The 14843-nt window shown below is 33.0% G+C and overlaps 5 protein-coding genes across 5 annotated transcripts, besides 3 other annotated features; 2 read left to right on the top strand and 3 right to left on the bottom strand.

The window, feature by feature from the left end:
* Positions 1-278: 278 nt before the first annotated feature.
* Positions 279-584: a mobile genetic element.
* A 21-nt stretch (positions 585-605) lies between these two features.
* Positions 606-676: a mobile genetic element.
* A 662-nt stretch (positions 677-1338) lies between these two features.
* Positions 1339-2836, bottom strand: TVAGG3_0903900 (uncharacterized protein; the record flags this gene model as incomplete). Its single annotated transcript, XM_001304075.1, has 1 exon — positions 1498-2805. One exon carries the CDS (start codon positions 2803-2805, stop codon positions 1498-1500), a length of 1308 nt encoding a protein of 435 aa, XP_001304076.1.
* A 46-nt stretch (positions 2837-2882) lies between these two features.
* Positions 2883-3534, top strand: TVAGG3_0903890 (RNA polymerase II subunit A C-terminal domain phosphatase family; the record flags this gene model as incomplete). Its single annotated transcript, XM_001304074.1, has 1 exon — positions 2892-3506. The coding sequence occupies one exon, from the start codon at positions 2892-2894 to the stop codon at positions 3504-3506; it is 615 nt and encodes a 204-aa protein (XP_001304075.1).
* A 69-nt stretch (positions 3535-3603) lies between these two features.
* TVAGG3_0903880 (PH domain-like family) lies at positions 3604-5591 on the bottom strand (the record flags this gene model as incomplete). Its single annotated transcript, XM_001304073.2, has 1 exon — positions 4413-5591. One exon carries the CDS (start codon positions 5589-5591, stop codon positions 4413-4415), a length of 1179 nt encoding a protein of 392 aa, XP_001304074.1.
* A 355-nt stretch (positions 5592-5946) lies between these two features.
* Positions 5947-8750, bottom strand: TVAGG3_0903870 (uncharacterized protein; the record flags this gene model as incomplete). The annotated part of the gene is made up of 1 exon (XM_001304072.1): positions 6307-8721. The coding sequence occupies one exon, from the start codon at positions 8719-8721 to the stop codon at positions 6307-6309; it is 2415 nt and encodes an 804-aa protein (XP_001304073.1).
* A 1402-nt stretch (positions 8751-10152) lies between these two features.
* Positions 10153-14634, top strand: TVAGG3_0903860 (guanylate cyclase protein; the record flags this gene model as incomplete). Its single annotated transcript, XM_001304071.1, has 1 exon — positions 10159-14586. One exon carries the CDS (start codon positions 10159-10161, stop codon positions 14584-14586), a length of 4428 nt encoding a protein of 1475 aa, XP_001304072.1.
* Positions 14635-14735: 101 nt separating this feature from the next.
* Positions 14736-14843: part of a mobile genetic element that runs on past the window's edge.

The following is a 14843-nucleotide window of genomic DNA, read 5'->3' as shown; positions in this document are numbered from 1 at the left end:
CCCGAAACCGAATTGATTTTTTTGAATTAAAGAATATATTTACGTATTTATAATATATATGTGATGTTTATAAAAAATACTAAATTTTTGTAAAAAAATTCAATTTATTCAAAACGTATATTAAGTGATCACTTCATTAATAGGATCAGCGATCCTACTAAATGGTGAGAATGCCACTAGCTAAAAAGGGAGTCCTTGGAGCTCTTGATCTCTTGTCAGTAGAGTCCATAATGAGGCATGGCATCTACTGATTAGAGATCAGAGCAATCCTACCTTACCTTCAGGAGCTACAAAGCTCCTAATCGTTACGAGAGGGAGCCTCGGAGCTCCTGAAGCTCATCAGCAGAGGATATTTACCATTTGGGCCTCTTTTGATGAAAGATACGAAGCCCATCTACGAACCAGGAGCTCCAAAGCTCCTAATCCTTACGAAAGGGAGCTTTGGAGCTCCTGAGTCTTCATCAACAGAGTCCCAGTTGATAAATATCCTATGCTGATGAAAGATGCGAAGCACATCTTCGAACCAGGAGCTCCAAAGCTCTTATTCCTTACGAAAGGGAGCTCTGGAGCTTCTGAAACTCCTCCTATTATAAAATAGGACAGTTTTCTTCTGAGGCTTCTCATCAAATCTAAGACTTCAGAAGAAAGCTGTCCTATCCGTGTATACTTACATTCTGATGGACTACAAGTGTACAACTTTAAGGCAGAGATTATCCGAGGCCTCTCATCAAATGAGGGACCTCGGATAATCTCTGCCTTAAGTAGTCAAATAGCTTTTCTGACTATTCAGGGACAAGAGAACAAGAGTTGGAATACTCTAAGGCAAGGTTCTTCCGAAATCTCTCATCGAATGAGAGACTTCAGGAGGACCTTGCCAAATCCTTGAACACCGATATCCTTGGAACCGAGCTAGGACCAAGGAGAAGTAGTGTGCTATAGCGCACGATGGCAATCTCGGAAATACTTATATTGCCACATGCACAATATCTATTCAGCCTGACTCCTATATACAAGAAGTCAGGCAGAATAGATATTGTGCATATGATTTGCAGAACTCTCATATATATAAATTTTTGTTATCCCAAAAAGGTGACACTTTGGGTGTATCGTCCATCCCAGGGATGCAAAATTCACATCACCTTGTATCTATATTCCAAATTTTTGCCGATTTACAAAAAATGATTTACAAAGCATATTTTTAATCTAAAAAATTCCTAAAAAAAGGAACCGGTGTGCGGAAACCTCGGTAAATTACCGCGGTTCCCGTTGGGACTGCCATAATATGAAGTATATTGATAAGGTAAAAATCAAATTTTATTGCATATTCATCGAGAAAATAAACTAACGAATCCCTCAAAATTGAGAGGGTAATCCTCCTCCTCTCAAATAAACGTACATACGGGTGCACCCTTAAAACTAACAATGCTTATTTTTTCAAGGTAAATAACAAGTTTATAAGTACACACAAAAAATACAAAAATAAAACAATATAACATGTTAAAACAAAACTTTCGAGCTGGGAGATCTTGGAGATAAAGACATACTCCTCAAACTTTGATTCATGGAAGAAAGACTTTTGTTTTCTGTTTCTAATCTTTGGATCTTTTTCAGAGCTGCCGCGTAATTAGGACTTACATCATTTTGCTCTAGGAAATCTGATCTAGATTTCAAATCTTCATTTTCTTCTTTTAGTTCAGAAATTTCTTTATTTTTCTCTTCAATTGTGTTAATTAGTTGTTGAACATTAGGAGCAAAGCCGTTTTGATAGCCTCTAGATCTATCAGCAACTGATCTGACTTCAGAAAGTAAATCTGTAAATGATCCTTGCAAGATTTCGTTATTGATTGAAACATTACTTGAAACTTTTAAGAAAGAAGAGAGTTTTCTGAATAAATCATAAAGTGGAGAAGCTACATCAAGAGCAGCAAACGATGGTTCGCATCTATCTCCGATAGAATCTATTAATTTCAATCTTCTGTGTTCATTTATTGATTCCATTTTTCTGTTTTTAAGTTCAACAGAATGTTCATCGATCATGGTACGGATTCTGTCATTGAGGTTAGTGATTTCGGCTGAAGATTGTTCGAAATCAAATTTTGTTTGATTTAATTCTGACTTAAGTAATTTGCACTGTTCTGAGAGAGTGTTATTCAGTTCTGAAAGTTTTTGATTCTGGGTTTGAGCTGCTGCCAATTCTTTTTGTAGATTTAAAATTTCATCTGACTGAGTTTTGATTTGAGCTTCATAATCAGAGATTTTATCACTTGTAAGTTGCATTTTATGAATAAGTTCAGCATTCTCTGCCCTTTTAGGCTCAATTTGATTCTTTGTAGGTTTAATTTTTTCACTTGAGAGCTCTATTTGTAATTTTTGGATTACAATTTTAGCAGATTCCAACTCTCGCTGGCATCTAAACAAGTGCTGTAGAGATTCAAATCCTTTTTCTATTGATTCAACTCCAAATTCGTTAATTATACGTTTCTCGAGAGTTTTGAGTTTGCTTTCTGATAACAATGCATTTGAATTAGACTCTTTGGCTTGTAGTTGGAGATCGTTATTTTGCTTTGTTAATTCGTCAATTTCTGCTTGGTATTTTGAAATCTCTTCTTTCAATCCTATTATAATTGTTTTATTCTCCAATTGGTTAACTTCTGCCTCTTTTTTGATGATTTCAAGATTTTGTTTCATAATTTTCGAGGCAAATTGTTCCTGTTGCTGCATTAGTATGGCAGCAGATTCTAATTGAAGTTCATTTTCAGTTTCATCGTTCTGTAATTCCATATTTTCTCCAGTTTCAGAGATCATTTTCTGAAATTTATGAACGTTTAGAAATTTATCCATGATTAATCTCTCCCCAATTATTTTTTTTTAACCCCTTCATAATTTTTTACATGACTTCAAACAATCAATTAGCATTTGCATGCGTATGCGCTTCAAACGTTAACAGATCTATGGAAGGCCATAGAGTTCTAAAAGAAGCAGGATTTAATGTTTCATCCTATGGAACAAATGATTACGTCAAAATGCCTGGTGCTTCAAATGTTCCACTCCAATTCGATTTCGGTGCGACTTATAAAGAAATTCTTTCTAAAATGGAATCTGAAAATAATCAATATTATGAAGAACAAGGTTTAATCAAAATGCTTCGTGACGATGCAAATACAAAAGAGAAACCAGAAAGATGGTCAAGTACTTTCAACCCCGCTACACTTAAATATTTTGATGTTATTTTTACTTATGATAATAATGTTATGGATAGAGTTCTTAACGAATTTAGAGAAAACGGTAATAGAACATTCCAAATATCACATGTTGTTAACATTCAAACACCCGATTCTCGTGACAATGCCATATTATCTAGACAATATACCTTACGCTTGGCCCAAATGCTTTCAGCAGCAACAGATTTAACAGAGAATCTCGAATCTATTGTAGATCAATTTAATATGGAAAATGGCAATCCAAAAGACTCTTTTGTAGCATCTTTTCATATTGTTTCTTATTAAATACTACTATTTCTTGTTTAAAATTCATCCGCCTTGATTTTTTTTTTGCACAATATATATATAAATCATTGTATATGAAAAATAAAATGTATTTTTTTTGGAGAAATATAAATGTTTACAACAAACAAAGCATAAAATATGTTAATAGAAATATCCAACAATACAACAACTAAAATAATATGAAAGGAAAAGATTGATGTCATCATTACAATTAATTTCGATGTTTTCCAAGTAAATACGATTCATCATGATTACCATCTGATGTTGAATCAAAGATATTTGTTTCTTTTTGCTGAAAAGCAAAGACTACTAAAGGATAAATCGAATACACTGAAGCTGAGAGGACAAATATTACTACAATTATAAGGGAGAGTGCATTTAGCATTGATGATTTGGAAAAAACGTCAGTAGAATTGTAAATGTATGGACTTGTTTCGTTATTTGTTGTGTTTACTTTTTTCGCTTTTAATTCCAATCCAACTGAGACATTTTTAGAAGGCACTTTTGTTTTGTAGGCTCTAGGTCTATAAACTATCCTTATAGAACATAAAAGAAAGAGAAACATTATTTGTCAATTTTTTTCGATTACTTTCAATCCAATAAAGAAGAGAATACAGAATACCCATTTTGATCGATATCATATGCTAATTTATAGGAAATGATAGATGATACAAAGAATTTAGAATTTGAACCAAATTAGATAGTGTAAATAGTCATTTTAGAAACCAGGAAAAAAAGCGCACATAGGAAACTCAAATCACTTAATAAGATTGCAAAAAGAGAATAAATCTCTTCATAATACTCTCATTTATTATTAAAATATGAGGAATTAAATATATAGTACATGATTATTTCCAATAATACAATAAAAAAAGTTTACGCTGATGAATAAAACAAAAATGATTTCTACTTTGACTTTAATTGTTTGAAAATGTTATTCCATTGAAGGGCATCTTCATAATTACTGAATGAAAATGTATAAACGTCTTTTCCAACAGTAATTTTCATGATATTCTTTCTATTTTGTTCTGTCACAGTTTCTTGCAAAACTTCAAGTTTTGTGACCTCAGAAATGTAAACGGCTACACCTCCTTTGTTGTTTGTCTTGTCAGGTGACCACATCAAGATTTGAGGTTCTTCGAGAAGAGAAAGCCATGTATTATTCCACTTCTTAGAGAAGAGGCGTTGGTTCTCGAGGATAGATACTTGAGTCCTATGAAGAGTGTAATTTGTCTTAACTTCAGATCTGCTTTCTGGGGCGTTCAAAATTTGCTTCCTATCATTCCTGAGAGTTTCAATGATACCAGTCAACTCCTTTTTAAGGGTTTCCTGGATCTGTGTAAACTCATTCGGAAAAGAACGTGTTGTAAGCAGTAAAACAGATGGAAGAAAAGACAGATGAGCAGGTAATTTTTCAATTAATGATAGAATAATTGTCGAATGCTCCATTGTTGCGTTGATAATGCCAGGTTGGTTTCCTAATTCGCACATAACGCTAAGAGCGATAACATTGTATATAACAGCGGTTTTGGGATTCGGTGAAACAATTGCTTTGAGGATTTTTGAAAGGACTTCGCCAACATTTTCTGCTGAACAGATAATTTTCACGACATCTTCGAGTTTTTCTATAATGATTTCATCATACGATATGAATGGAAGATATCCGATTGAGGAATGCTCTGCAATCGCGATGATCATTTCTAAAGTTAGTGGATTATCATGTTTAATTTGCGATGAAATGAGTCCGACAATCGAAGACATGTCAGGGTAAAACTGTGTGCATGGGGTTGGGTTCTTTAGAAAAGCTTGTGAGATATCATATGATAATGTAAGCAAAGGCATGATATAATCGTTGTATAACTCTGTATTATTTTCAATTCCATTCGTAATTCCGTTAATTAGAATCGTAACTGTTGAAAAAGATGGATATGGAGAACAACATAATGCCATTATTACGAGGCGAAGTTGCTCGAAATTATCAATGAAGAGTTGAGGATTGGAATATGCCATCATACTAACTAATTTTGCTGTAGATTGTGCAATTTCAACATCAGGGGAAAGCAATAAATCGAAAATGTTACTCATTAATATAAAATATGTAAAGTAATAATTTACGTGACAAAATTATATTTTCTTATGATTTTATGGAAAAAGAATGCTTGTGGGTAATTCTAATTCAAATGTTTGCAATATTCTAATTCGCTTATACTAAAAGATAAACCCACGAAAAGCGACACCTTACTTCTTTTTTCCATGTCAAAAAGGTGGTTTAAAATTAGAAGAAAGGTAAAAAGGCTCAAAGCACAAATTGCCGAATATGAATATAATCTGAGGAAATAACTGTTTGTTTGCACTTTAAACATAATTGCTCTCTGCTGCAAGAAATATGAATTTATATCATATGATTTAAAAATATTGGAAATCGAACATAAGTTGAAAATCTCGAGTTCAAATCCTCAAAGAGTTATGAATAAAGTATTCAATATTATATGCATTCATTTGTGAATTGTATAATTATTTTAAAAATGTGGACTTTTTTTACATCGCAATAAATTACCTTTTATTCTATAAAATAATAAACAAACATATATAATAAATTCATATGATTTTCACAATTTCTTTCGAAATTTACAAATACGAAATCCAATTCAAGAGCAATTAGACTTATTGTATAAATTGGCTGAGCCAGCGGATTTATTATATTTTAACTTAAAATCAGAAATGGAAAACCATCCAAATTTTGTAATTTGACAATTTTTTTTTTGAAACATCCTGAACTTGTGCATAAAAGTGACAGATATTATTTCTTTGAAACTTTTTTGTACATTTTCTTTGGTTTATCTTCATTTGTTAAAGTATCGTGAGAGATAGGGATTGCCTTTACTTTCTTTGGACTTTTAGAATGGTAGTTTTGTTTCTGATCATTTGTTTTTTCGTTTTTGTTATTTGCAGCAAATCCAAACTCTTCGTCTTCATTATCTTGTCTAAAATCAGTAATATTCGCATTAAATCGCATAACTTTTGCTGGACCACGTGCCTGGATGTCAAATTTTGACTGTGGATATCTGAAATTTCTTGTAGAGTCTTTGTCAGCGCCAGGCGGGAGCTGAGGAACATCGGAATCACTTGGCATATCCCAGAAAGGTGTTTCCATCTGAAATTCAGGTAATTGCATGGCAGATGGAACAAAATAGTCAACTTCTTCATCATCACGGATCGTAAATGGATCAATATCATCTCCGAAATCATTTTCTTCCTTTATGTCGTCAAATCGAGTGACTTGGCCCGTAATTCCACGGCCACTGTGAATTCTGATCGCTTTCTTCGAATATGAGCTTTCCGTTTTGGCGTACGTCGGCATCTTCGGAAGAACAACTGGTTTAAGAAGCTGGACAATCTTCTTTGGCTTAATTTTTGGCTGTGGATCGTAAATTCGAAGGAAAAATCTCGACAAAACAATGGTAAATGACCAGCCTAGCATTGTTTCAGCGACAGTGTTGGCTGTAATCACTTTGGAAATTGAATCTTTTAAGACGTCATAAAATTTCTGGCAAAACATCGCTTTCATGCAGTTATGGATAGAATATCCTAATGACTTGTTATCAGGCATGCCATATCTGACTTCAAAGTTGAGATCTGAGATTTTCAGCAAAAATGCGTAATATTGAGGATAAAAGTTGAATTCTAATCTCGGATTCCATTGATAATACATCTTAGTTTCCCCACCAAATAGGTTTAAAGTGAAAGGAACGTATAAAATATTGAGAAGTGTATCTAAATTTTTTGGATGTTGCATTTTGAGGGTTTTTACGAAATGATATGGCCTTAGGAAAAATCCATAAATCATTCCGAACCCAAAGAAAATGCTTAACATCAAAGTTAAAGTTCCAACATTATTATATCGAACATTAATGTAAGAACGGAGGATATTTAATGCTAATCTCCATTCAGGTGGTATATAGGAGTACCCTGCCATTATGTATTTCAATACACTAAAAACTAATTTTTCACATTCTCTGATATTTGGCTGATCGTATTGATCTGTTAAATTTTCCTTTGAATCTATCAGATCTACAATCTTATGGAAGAAATGTTCATGGTAATATGACCAGAAATTTCGTCCAAATGCACGTGCAAAGAGAAGGAAGTGGTTTGGCTGGAAGAAAGTCATAGGAGTTGGGAAAGATCCTTCTTGAAATGTCAAAGAAAAAACACAATGAAGAAGAACTTCGAGTTTTTGCGCATGTTGGAAGCATTTAACGATTCCTTCCCATATTACTAAATCGTATATATCTGTTCGCATAAAACTTTGCACTAAAATGCAATCCGTTGATGTTAAAGATTGATAAAAAGCATCATATAAAATTCCTGGATAAAATTCTAAGGAATCTTTGTAAAAAAATGGAAATGGCAATTTAACATGCGTAAATATGATGTCCCAGAACTCCGTGGTGGCTTGAGTTAATGGAGAAAAGTCAATTAAGTTTTGATGAAGATTATCAAGGACAGTTACTGAAGTTTTTTCTGAATTTGAAACTGTTTTGGATATTTCTTTCTCTAACTTAAGTTCACATCCTTTTTTATTAACTCGATATAAGTAAAATTTTCTATCGCGATCTAAAACAGCCCAATATTCAGGTTTTCCTTTAATAGAACACGCAGTAACTGCCATAAGTTTCGGATTTTGAAGACAGCTCTTTTGTGTCCACATTTGCGAGAAAATTCCTGTTCTTAGGAAGTAAAAGAACTTTTGTGGGTCTTGAACACGATGTAATATTCGACAAAGAAATACTAGAAGCGATGGTAAAGTCGGAGAAATTTGACAAATAGGAGGTTCCCAACGAGTTACCATTGGAGCACCAATTTTAGGAGGAGTTTGATTAATGATGAATCCTCCAACAGCTTGCAATATTTGTGGCACATTTGTAAACATGTCTTCCCTTGAAATTTTGTCAAATTCAGTAACGAAATCATCAATATACGAAGCTGCTGATTTATTTTGAATGAGTGGTAAGTCATCGATAGATGCTTCTTCAATATTTACCCAACAATCAGGATGGTATATAGAAAAGTCAATAACATGCATTGATGAGTATTTTGTGTAGAAATTAGATAGTGAGGGATACTTATCATCAGATAATATTATGAAAGCATCTGAGTATTCAGGTTGATCAGGTTTATCTTCTAGGGGAATTTCATTTTTTTCTTCAGTCATTATAAAAAAAAATTTCAGAAGATTTTTTTTATTTTGAAACATCATTTTTTTTGGCGTTATCTAACGCTTTTCATATGATAGGAATTACATTCTTTGCTCAATTGATGTATTTGATCAAACCCAATCAGTGCCCATATGAAATCATATACCCTGCATTATCCTTTTATAACGTCGAATTGATAATTTAGCCTTTTATGCATTATTAGGAAATATTTCTTGTAGCTTAATTGCATGAGTAGCTACAGAACTAAGAATTAATGCAGACTTCCATTCTAGTTTTGCATTATTTTGAAAAAATATGAATAAATTAGTGAGTTTTTAATTGATTTCAAAAATTAATGATTAACATTCAAATTGCAAAACTCTTAATATCTTAAAGCATCAAAAAACTATTGAAAATTAAATTATTTTTTAAAAGGAGCAATATCGCTTAATTTAGTCATTACGTTTGAAATAAAAAAGGAATTTAGATAGAAGCACAAAACTACAAAGTTGCTTTTCAGGATTTTTATTTTTCATATTTTATTTTTATCGATAAACTTTTCTTTTCCCTCAATGCTCAAGCAACAAAAAACATGTGAATTTGTTCCGATGCTTCGGTAAGTTTGAAAAACAACAGATTAGGTTCGATGAAAATCAATGAAAATGGTTTTTCGATAAATAGCAGCCTTTGAATTTTTTTGAATGTGCTCAATCGATTTTTTAAGAGTGACGCAAAATAATTTGTGTGAATAATCAAATCAAGCTACATACCATATGCACAGTATATAATTAAATTTTATCGTCTTTATAACGTGTTTTTATTTTTAATATTTGTTTAAAAGTATTAGAATGGTAAAGGATTTTGTCTCGTTTTCATGGAAAATAATTTTAGAACCTTCTTTTGTGAGAGAACGTTTATTTTTTCAATAAACTATTAGAAATATAGGATAAAATATGTTAGATATCTATTTTGGTTGAGAATTTGATTTTTCAAAAAATTGAATTCTAATGTTTTTGGTTAATTTAGAGTATAATGATGGTATTAATTCATATTTTTTAGTCCAAATATAGAATTTGTGAAATTCAAAAAATTGAAATAAGAAATCCCAGTATGACATAAGGTACAACTAAATTACTAAATCAAAATGTTTGACCGAATAAAAATTCGTTATTTATTCACAAATGTTTCTACTTGTTTCTCAAATTAAATTATTATTCAAACTTTTCAGAAGCATATTCAATTTCATGATAATATTTTGTGAATATCTTTATTAATAGAAGTTCATAATTCGGTTCTATCTATCTTATTTTATTACTTTATATTTATCCGCAGAAAAGCGTAAGATTATTAAAATTTTCAATCAGAAGTATAATTTTTACCTTTCATAATAGAGTGGTTAAACAATCATTTTTAATTGATTTTTAAAATTTTCAATTTTCAGAATATAATTTTTCATGACCGAAGAGAACAAATCCAACCCAAATGATATTATCAACTCCAGCTTTAAGGCTGACTATCCTGGGATTATGGATGTCTCACCGATCGAAAAAGTTCAAGAATGGCTTTTTAATTACTATGCAAGAATACAGACAGATACAAAGCCACAGTATATTTTCTCCATGATTACATCTGTTTTTCTCTGCATCCAATCTATCTTCCCAGCATTCGTTTATCACGCATATAAACAAAGAGAAACATCAGTCATTGCATCAATTCTCAGATTTTTGTCTGTAATTTGGATTGGTGGTGCCACTTTTGATGGTGCAGAATACACATCTATAGTGTTTTCATGCATTACTCTCATCATTTTTAGGGTTTTAGTTTTCAGAGCTTATATTTATTCAAGACTGAAATCAATGAAGCCCACAGAAATAGCTCTTGTCTATGGCATATCCACATTCTTATTACCAATTTTACTCTCATTTACAACTTGCACAATAGGAGTTTCAATTGATTCATTAGCACGCAAAGGAGCTGATGCCTTAAAAATAGTAGCATTAATCTTATCAATTATTACATTTCTCTTACAAGTTTATGCTCATTATACTTTCATCTCCCCAAGAATCATGTTTATTCGCGATGTTACTCTTATGTGGACACCAGGCAGTGCAGCATTTATCCCATTAACCACAGGAATCTTGTCTGCTTTGTTCACAGCCGCTCTTACAAATAACGGTGTTCCAGCAACCGTGGAACTTGTTATTATGATCATATATTCCATCGCCGTATCCAGCTACTTATTCCTTGACAGCATGTTCCTCAATAAAATCCTTGGACATGTCTATTGCGCATTATTAATCACAAATGGAACGGCAAACATCATAAATATTGTTGCCAATTACGTCAAAATCGACTATAATATCATATTCTTCATCATAATTGTCTTTGTTATCCTTTCTTATTTAATTTTCCATTTCATCCATTCAAAATTCAGTCAAATTTCAATGGTAACTCTTGATGCAGCCGCTCAGGATGAATATTTCTACGGCAGAAGTGACAACCTCGCCCGTGATGTTCGAAGATCTCTTGATTACTGCTCTCCTGGTGTATTTATGTTCCCTCTCTACGATAATTTCTTAGATGACGACATAACGCAATGCACCGATATGCTTTTCGTGTACGCACGTGTTGTTTCTGCTTTTCCATCTTACAAATACAAGTTGGAAGTCATCAATGACAAACTCAAGGAGTCAAAGATCCCTTGCAGACGTATCCTTAACTTCCAAATCGACCTCCTAATGAGCCACAGAAACACTGCTGCAACACATCAGGTTGTCAAAGCGTTTGAGAACATAGAAAGCCACTCAAAGATACTCCTTTTGAACATTAAAAAATTCTGGGAGAACGTTTTGCACGGAAATACTGATACTTTTTGGGCAAATATTCACGGCTTAGATTTATTAACTACTGATTTGAAGAAAGAGCTCAACCAAATCGTTAATGATTACGAGAACTGCCCAGAAGTTATTTCATTGGCCGTAAAACTCCACTCTTCCCAGACATTTAATTTTGATGAGGCCAGAAGACTCAGATCAGACTTAGATCTCCTCGAGAAAGGCATTCCAGCCCACAAAGACCGAGCTCTCACCAATATGATGGGTCTTTTCCCCAATGTTATGAATTCTATTTCGGATCTTACGAAAGAAATCGATATCGTTGGCACTGCCATTCATAGCGATATCGACTTTGACCAAATGAGCAAGAGAGAAGTCACTTCCGACTTAATAAAGAATTCAAAACTCGGAAATTGGGGAATCAAAGCCCTTTATTTCGGAATTGCCGCAATAATAACCATTGGATTCTATTTGTTGTTCGTTCTTTTGTTCAAAGAAAGAGCTTTGGACGAAATAACAAATACATTTAGTTTCTTGGTCGATGCTAACACATTATTGCACTCATTCTCACGCTACTTCTTCACAAAGGTCCTTTACTACGCGTACCAGCAGCCAGATTCCATTTTCCTGAATGATACAACGACGATGAATATAATTAGTCCATTCTGGTATCCAGCCGGCCATGCCAAGATGGTTGACATCTCAGACCACACTATTCTCAACATCGCCAACCAAATTAGAGATGGTTTGCAGAACATGTCAACAGGATTAGGAGATCTCGACACTTCAAGAGCCGGAATTCTTGATTTTGTTGATTCCTACAACAACTACAAGTTCAACAGCACATCACAGACCATTTCCGAATCAATTATCTCTGTAATGATGATAAATGATTATGATGAGACATTTGTTAACACAACTTTTGAAATTTACGACAAATTCAAGAGTATTCTGACAACAATCTCATCGAAATTGACTTTCTTAAGTTCAATAACAGAAAACATGAATTGGATGGTTTTGTCACTTTTGGTGACATTTTTTGTATGGAGTCTGCCATTGATGTTAACATTTTTCAAGATCACAATACAGATGGAAGAAATTGCCAATTCCTTCTCAAAGTTGCCATCCAATGAAATCAGGAAATTGATAAATTCTGATTCTAAAAAAGATGAATCAGAAAATACTTCACTTATTACGACATCAAGTATCAATTCACTTCGAGGTCCTTTATATGTTGGAACATTTCTTACTGTTGTTCCTGCTGTTGTTTTATGTTATGGATTCTATTTCTATACGAAAGGAATGATTACTAATTCCGATGATTTCGTAAGAAGTGGTGCTGTTTTAAAGACAGCGATGTCTGATTTGAGAATTTCTTTCTTGGCAACAACAATTGCATTCCTTAATTCTTATCCTGATACTAAATACAACCAAAACATTGATTTGGTTAAGAGATTGTTATCATTAAAAGATAAAAAAGTTGATGAAGCGAGATTATCTAATTCATTGCAATTACTCAAATCAAAGACACAAATAGATAATTGGATACGTGTACAGGAAGATTACAGATGGTTGTTCTCTCCTTTGGATGAATCTGAAGATAAAATTCCAATTGCAAAAGCAAATTGGGAAAGATTGGCAAGTTTCGGTTATATCCAAATGTTGGATACATTTATTTTCGTGTCCAAATTAACACAGCCGCAACAAGCAACATCGAAATCGAATGCTAATTACAATGCTTATTTCTTGTGGTGGGTTTATGATGCTGTTGAATCTGCTTATTACGATGTTTTGTCTGAACAAACATCAAAAGATTTGCCAAATGGTCATCAAGCAGTTCCTGTTTTCATCGCTTTGTATGTCATTTGTACTTTGTTTACTTTAGGTTTCATTATCTATGAAATCTGGAGATACACAGAGAACATAAAAGTCGCAATGAGAATGTTGATTTTGGTTGATTTGGACATAATCATGGGACATCAACAACTCTTGAATTTGATCCAATCAGGAAGAAGTTCAAATGAAGTCCAAAAATCAGAATTCAACTATTCAGATCAATACTATTTGAACCACTGCAGAGAAGGAATAGCAATAGTTGATAAGAACTTGGATATTGTTGAATTTAATAATGCTTTCTCGCAAATGTTGCCGGACTGTAAAAATGTTAAAGAATTATCGTCCGACCAATTATCACTTTCAATTTTCAATGTGTTTGAAAATAAAGGTGAAGTGAGATTTTCATCTAATATTAGTACAACTAATACATTAGGTGTTCCTGTCCATGCCAATGTTGATGTTATTGCTATGCATGATACACGACCAGTTTTGCAAAATGAAAATATTGAAATCACAAGTTGTGCAATTATTTTGCAGGATGTTTCGAGTTTCATTGATAGCGAGCAGAAGATCAAAGCAAAGCATAAAGCAATTACTGAGATGCTTCTTAAGATTCTGCCGGAAAGTACATTGAACGATCTCCAGAATGGACAAGATTCAGTTTCATTCACTGTTCACTCTATTTCTGTTGGTGGAATTCAGATCATCATCAATTCAGAAATGGATGTCCAACAGAAATTCAGGTTCTACGCGACATTGTACAAAGGATTCGATGAATTGATGAAACAGTTCTCGACATTGAACAAACTCAAAACATTCGCAGGTCAATACATATACACAGGTGGTTTGTTCATGTCTATCAACAAACCAGAAAAACACGCAGAAGAAAGTGTTAAATTTGTTGTTGAATTGTTGAAAGCATTACCATCATTGAAACAAGCCCTGGAAGCAGATTTCTCACTTAAGATTGGAATTCACACAGGTGGCCCAGTCATTGCAGGTGTTTTATCTCCAGATTTCCCAAGTTTCCAGATATTAGGAAATGTTGATAAATTCGCTGAGAAGATGACGAAAGTCTGCGAACTCGACAAAGTTCGAGTCACTCGATCTGTCTACGAACTCATCTTCAGTGCAGGTTTCCGCATCACCGAGAATGAACCAATGAAGATTGGAACAGAAACAGTTCAATCGTATACAATTGATGTCAAATAATTTAATTTTTATATATTTTATATTTTTTTTTATTTTAAAACTCCATGAAATTTATTTTATATTTTGATTTATTTTTTATAAATTTAGTAAATAAGAAAGTAAGCTTCTTCATTTAATAAAACATAATCGACAAAAATTGAAGCTATTAAGGCTCCAGTCCCACTCTCTCAATTTTGAAAATTGAATATCCGTCAGTAAGAATTTTCATGAATCAAAGTTATTATATTAGTGTAATATAAGCTATAATATTATATTAT

Source organism: Trichomonas vaginalis, chromosome I (assembly GCF_026262505.1).
Source record: "Trichomonas vaginalis G3 chromosome I, whole genome shotgun sequence".
In the NCBI taxonomy this organism is placed as follows: domain Eukaryota; phylum Parabasalia; order Trichomonadida; family Trichomonadidae; genus Trichomonas; species Trichomonas vaginalis.
This window is presented reverse-complemented; position numbering and strand designations above follow the sequence as displayed.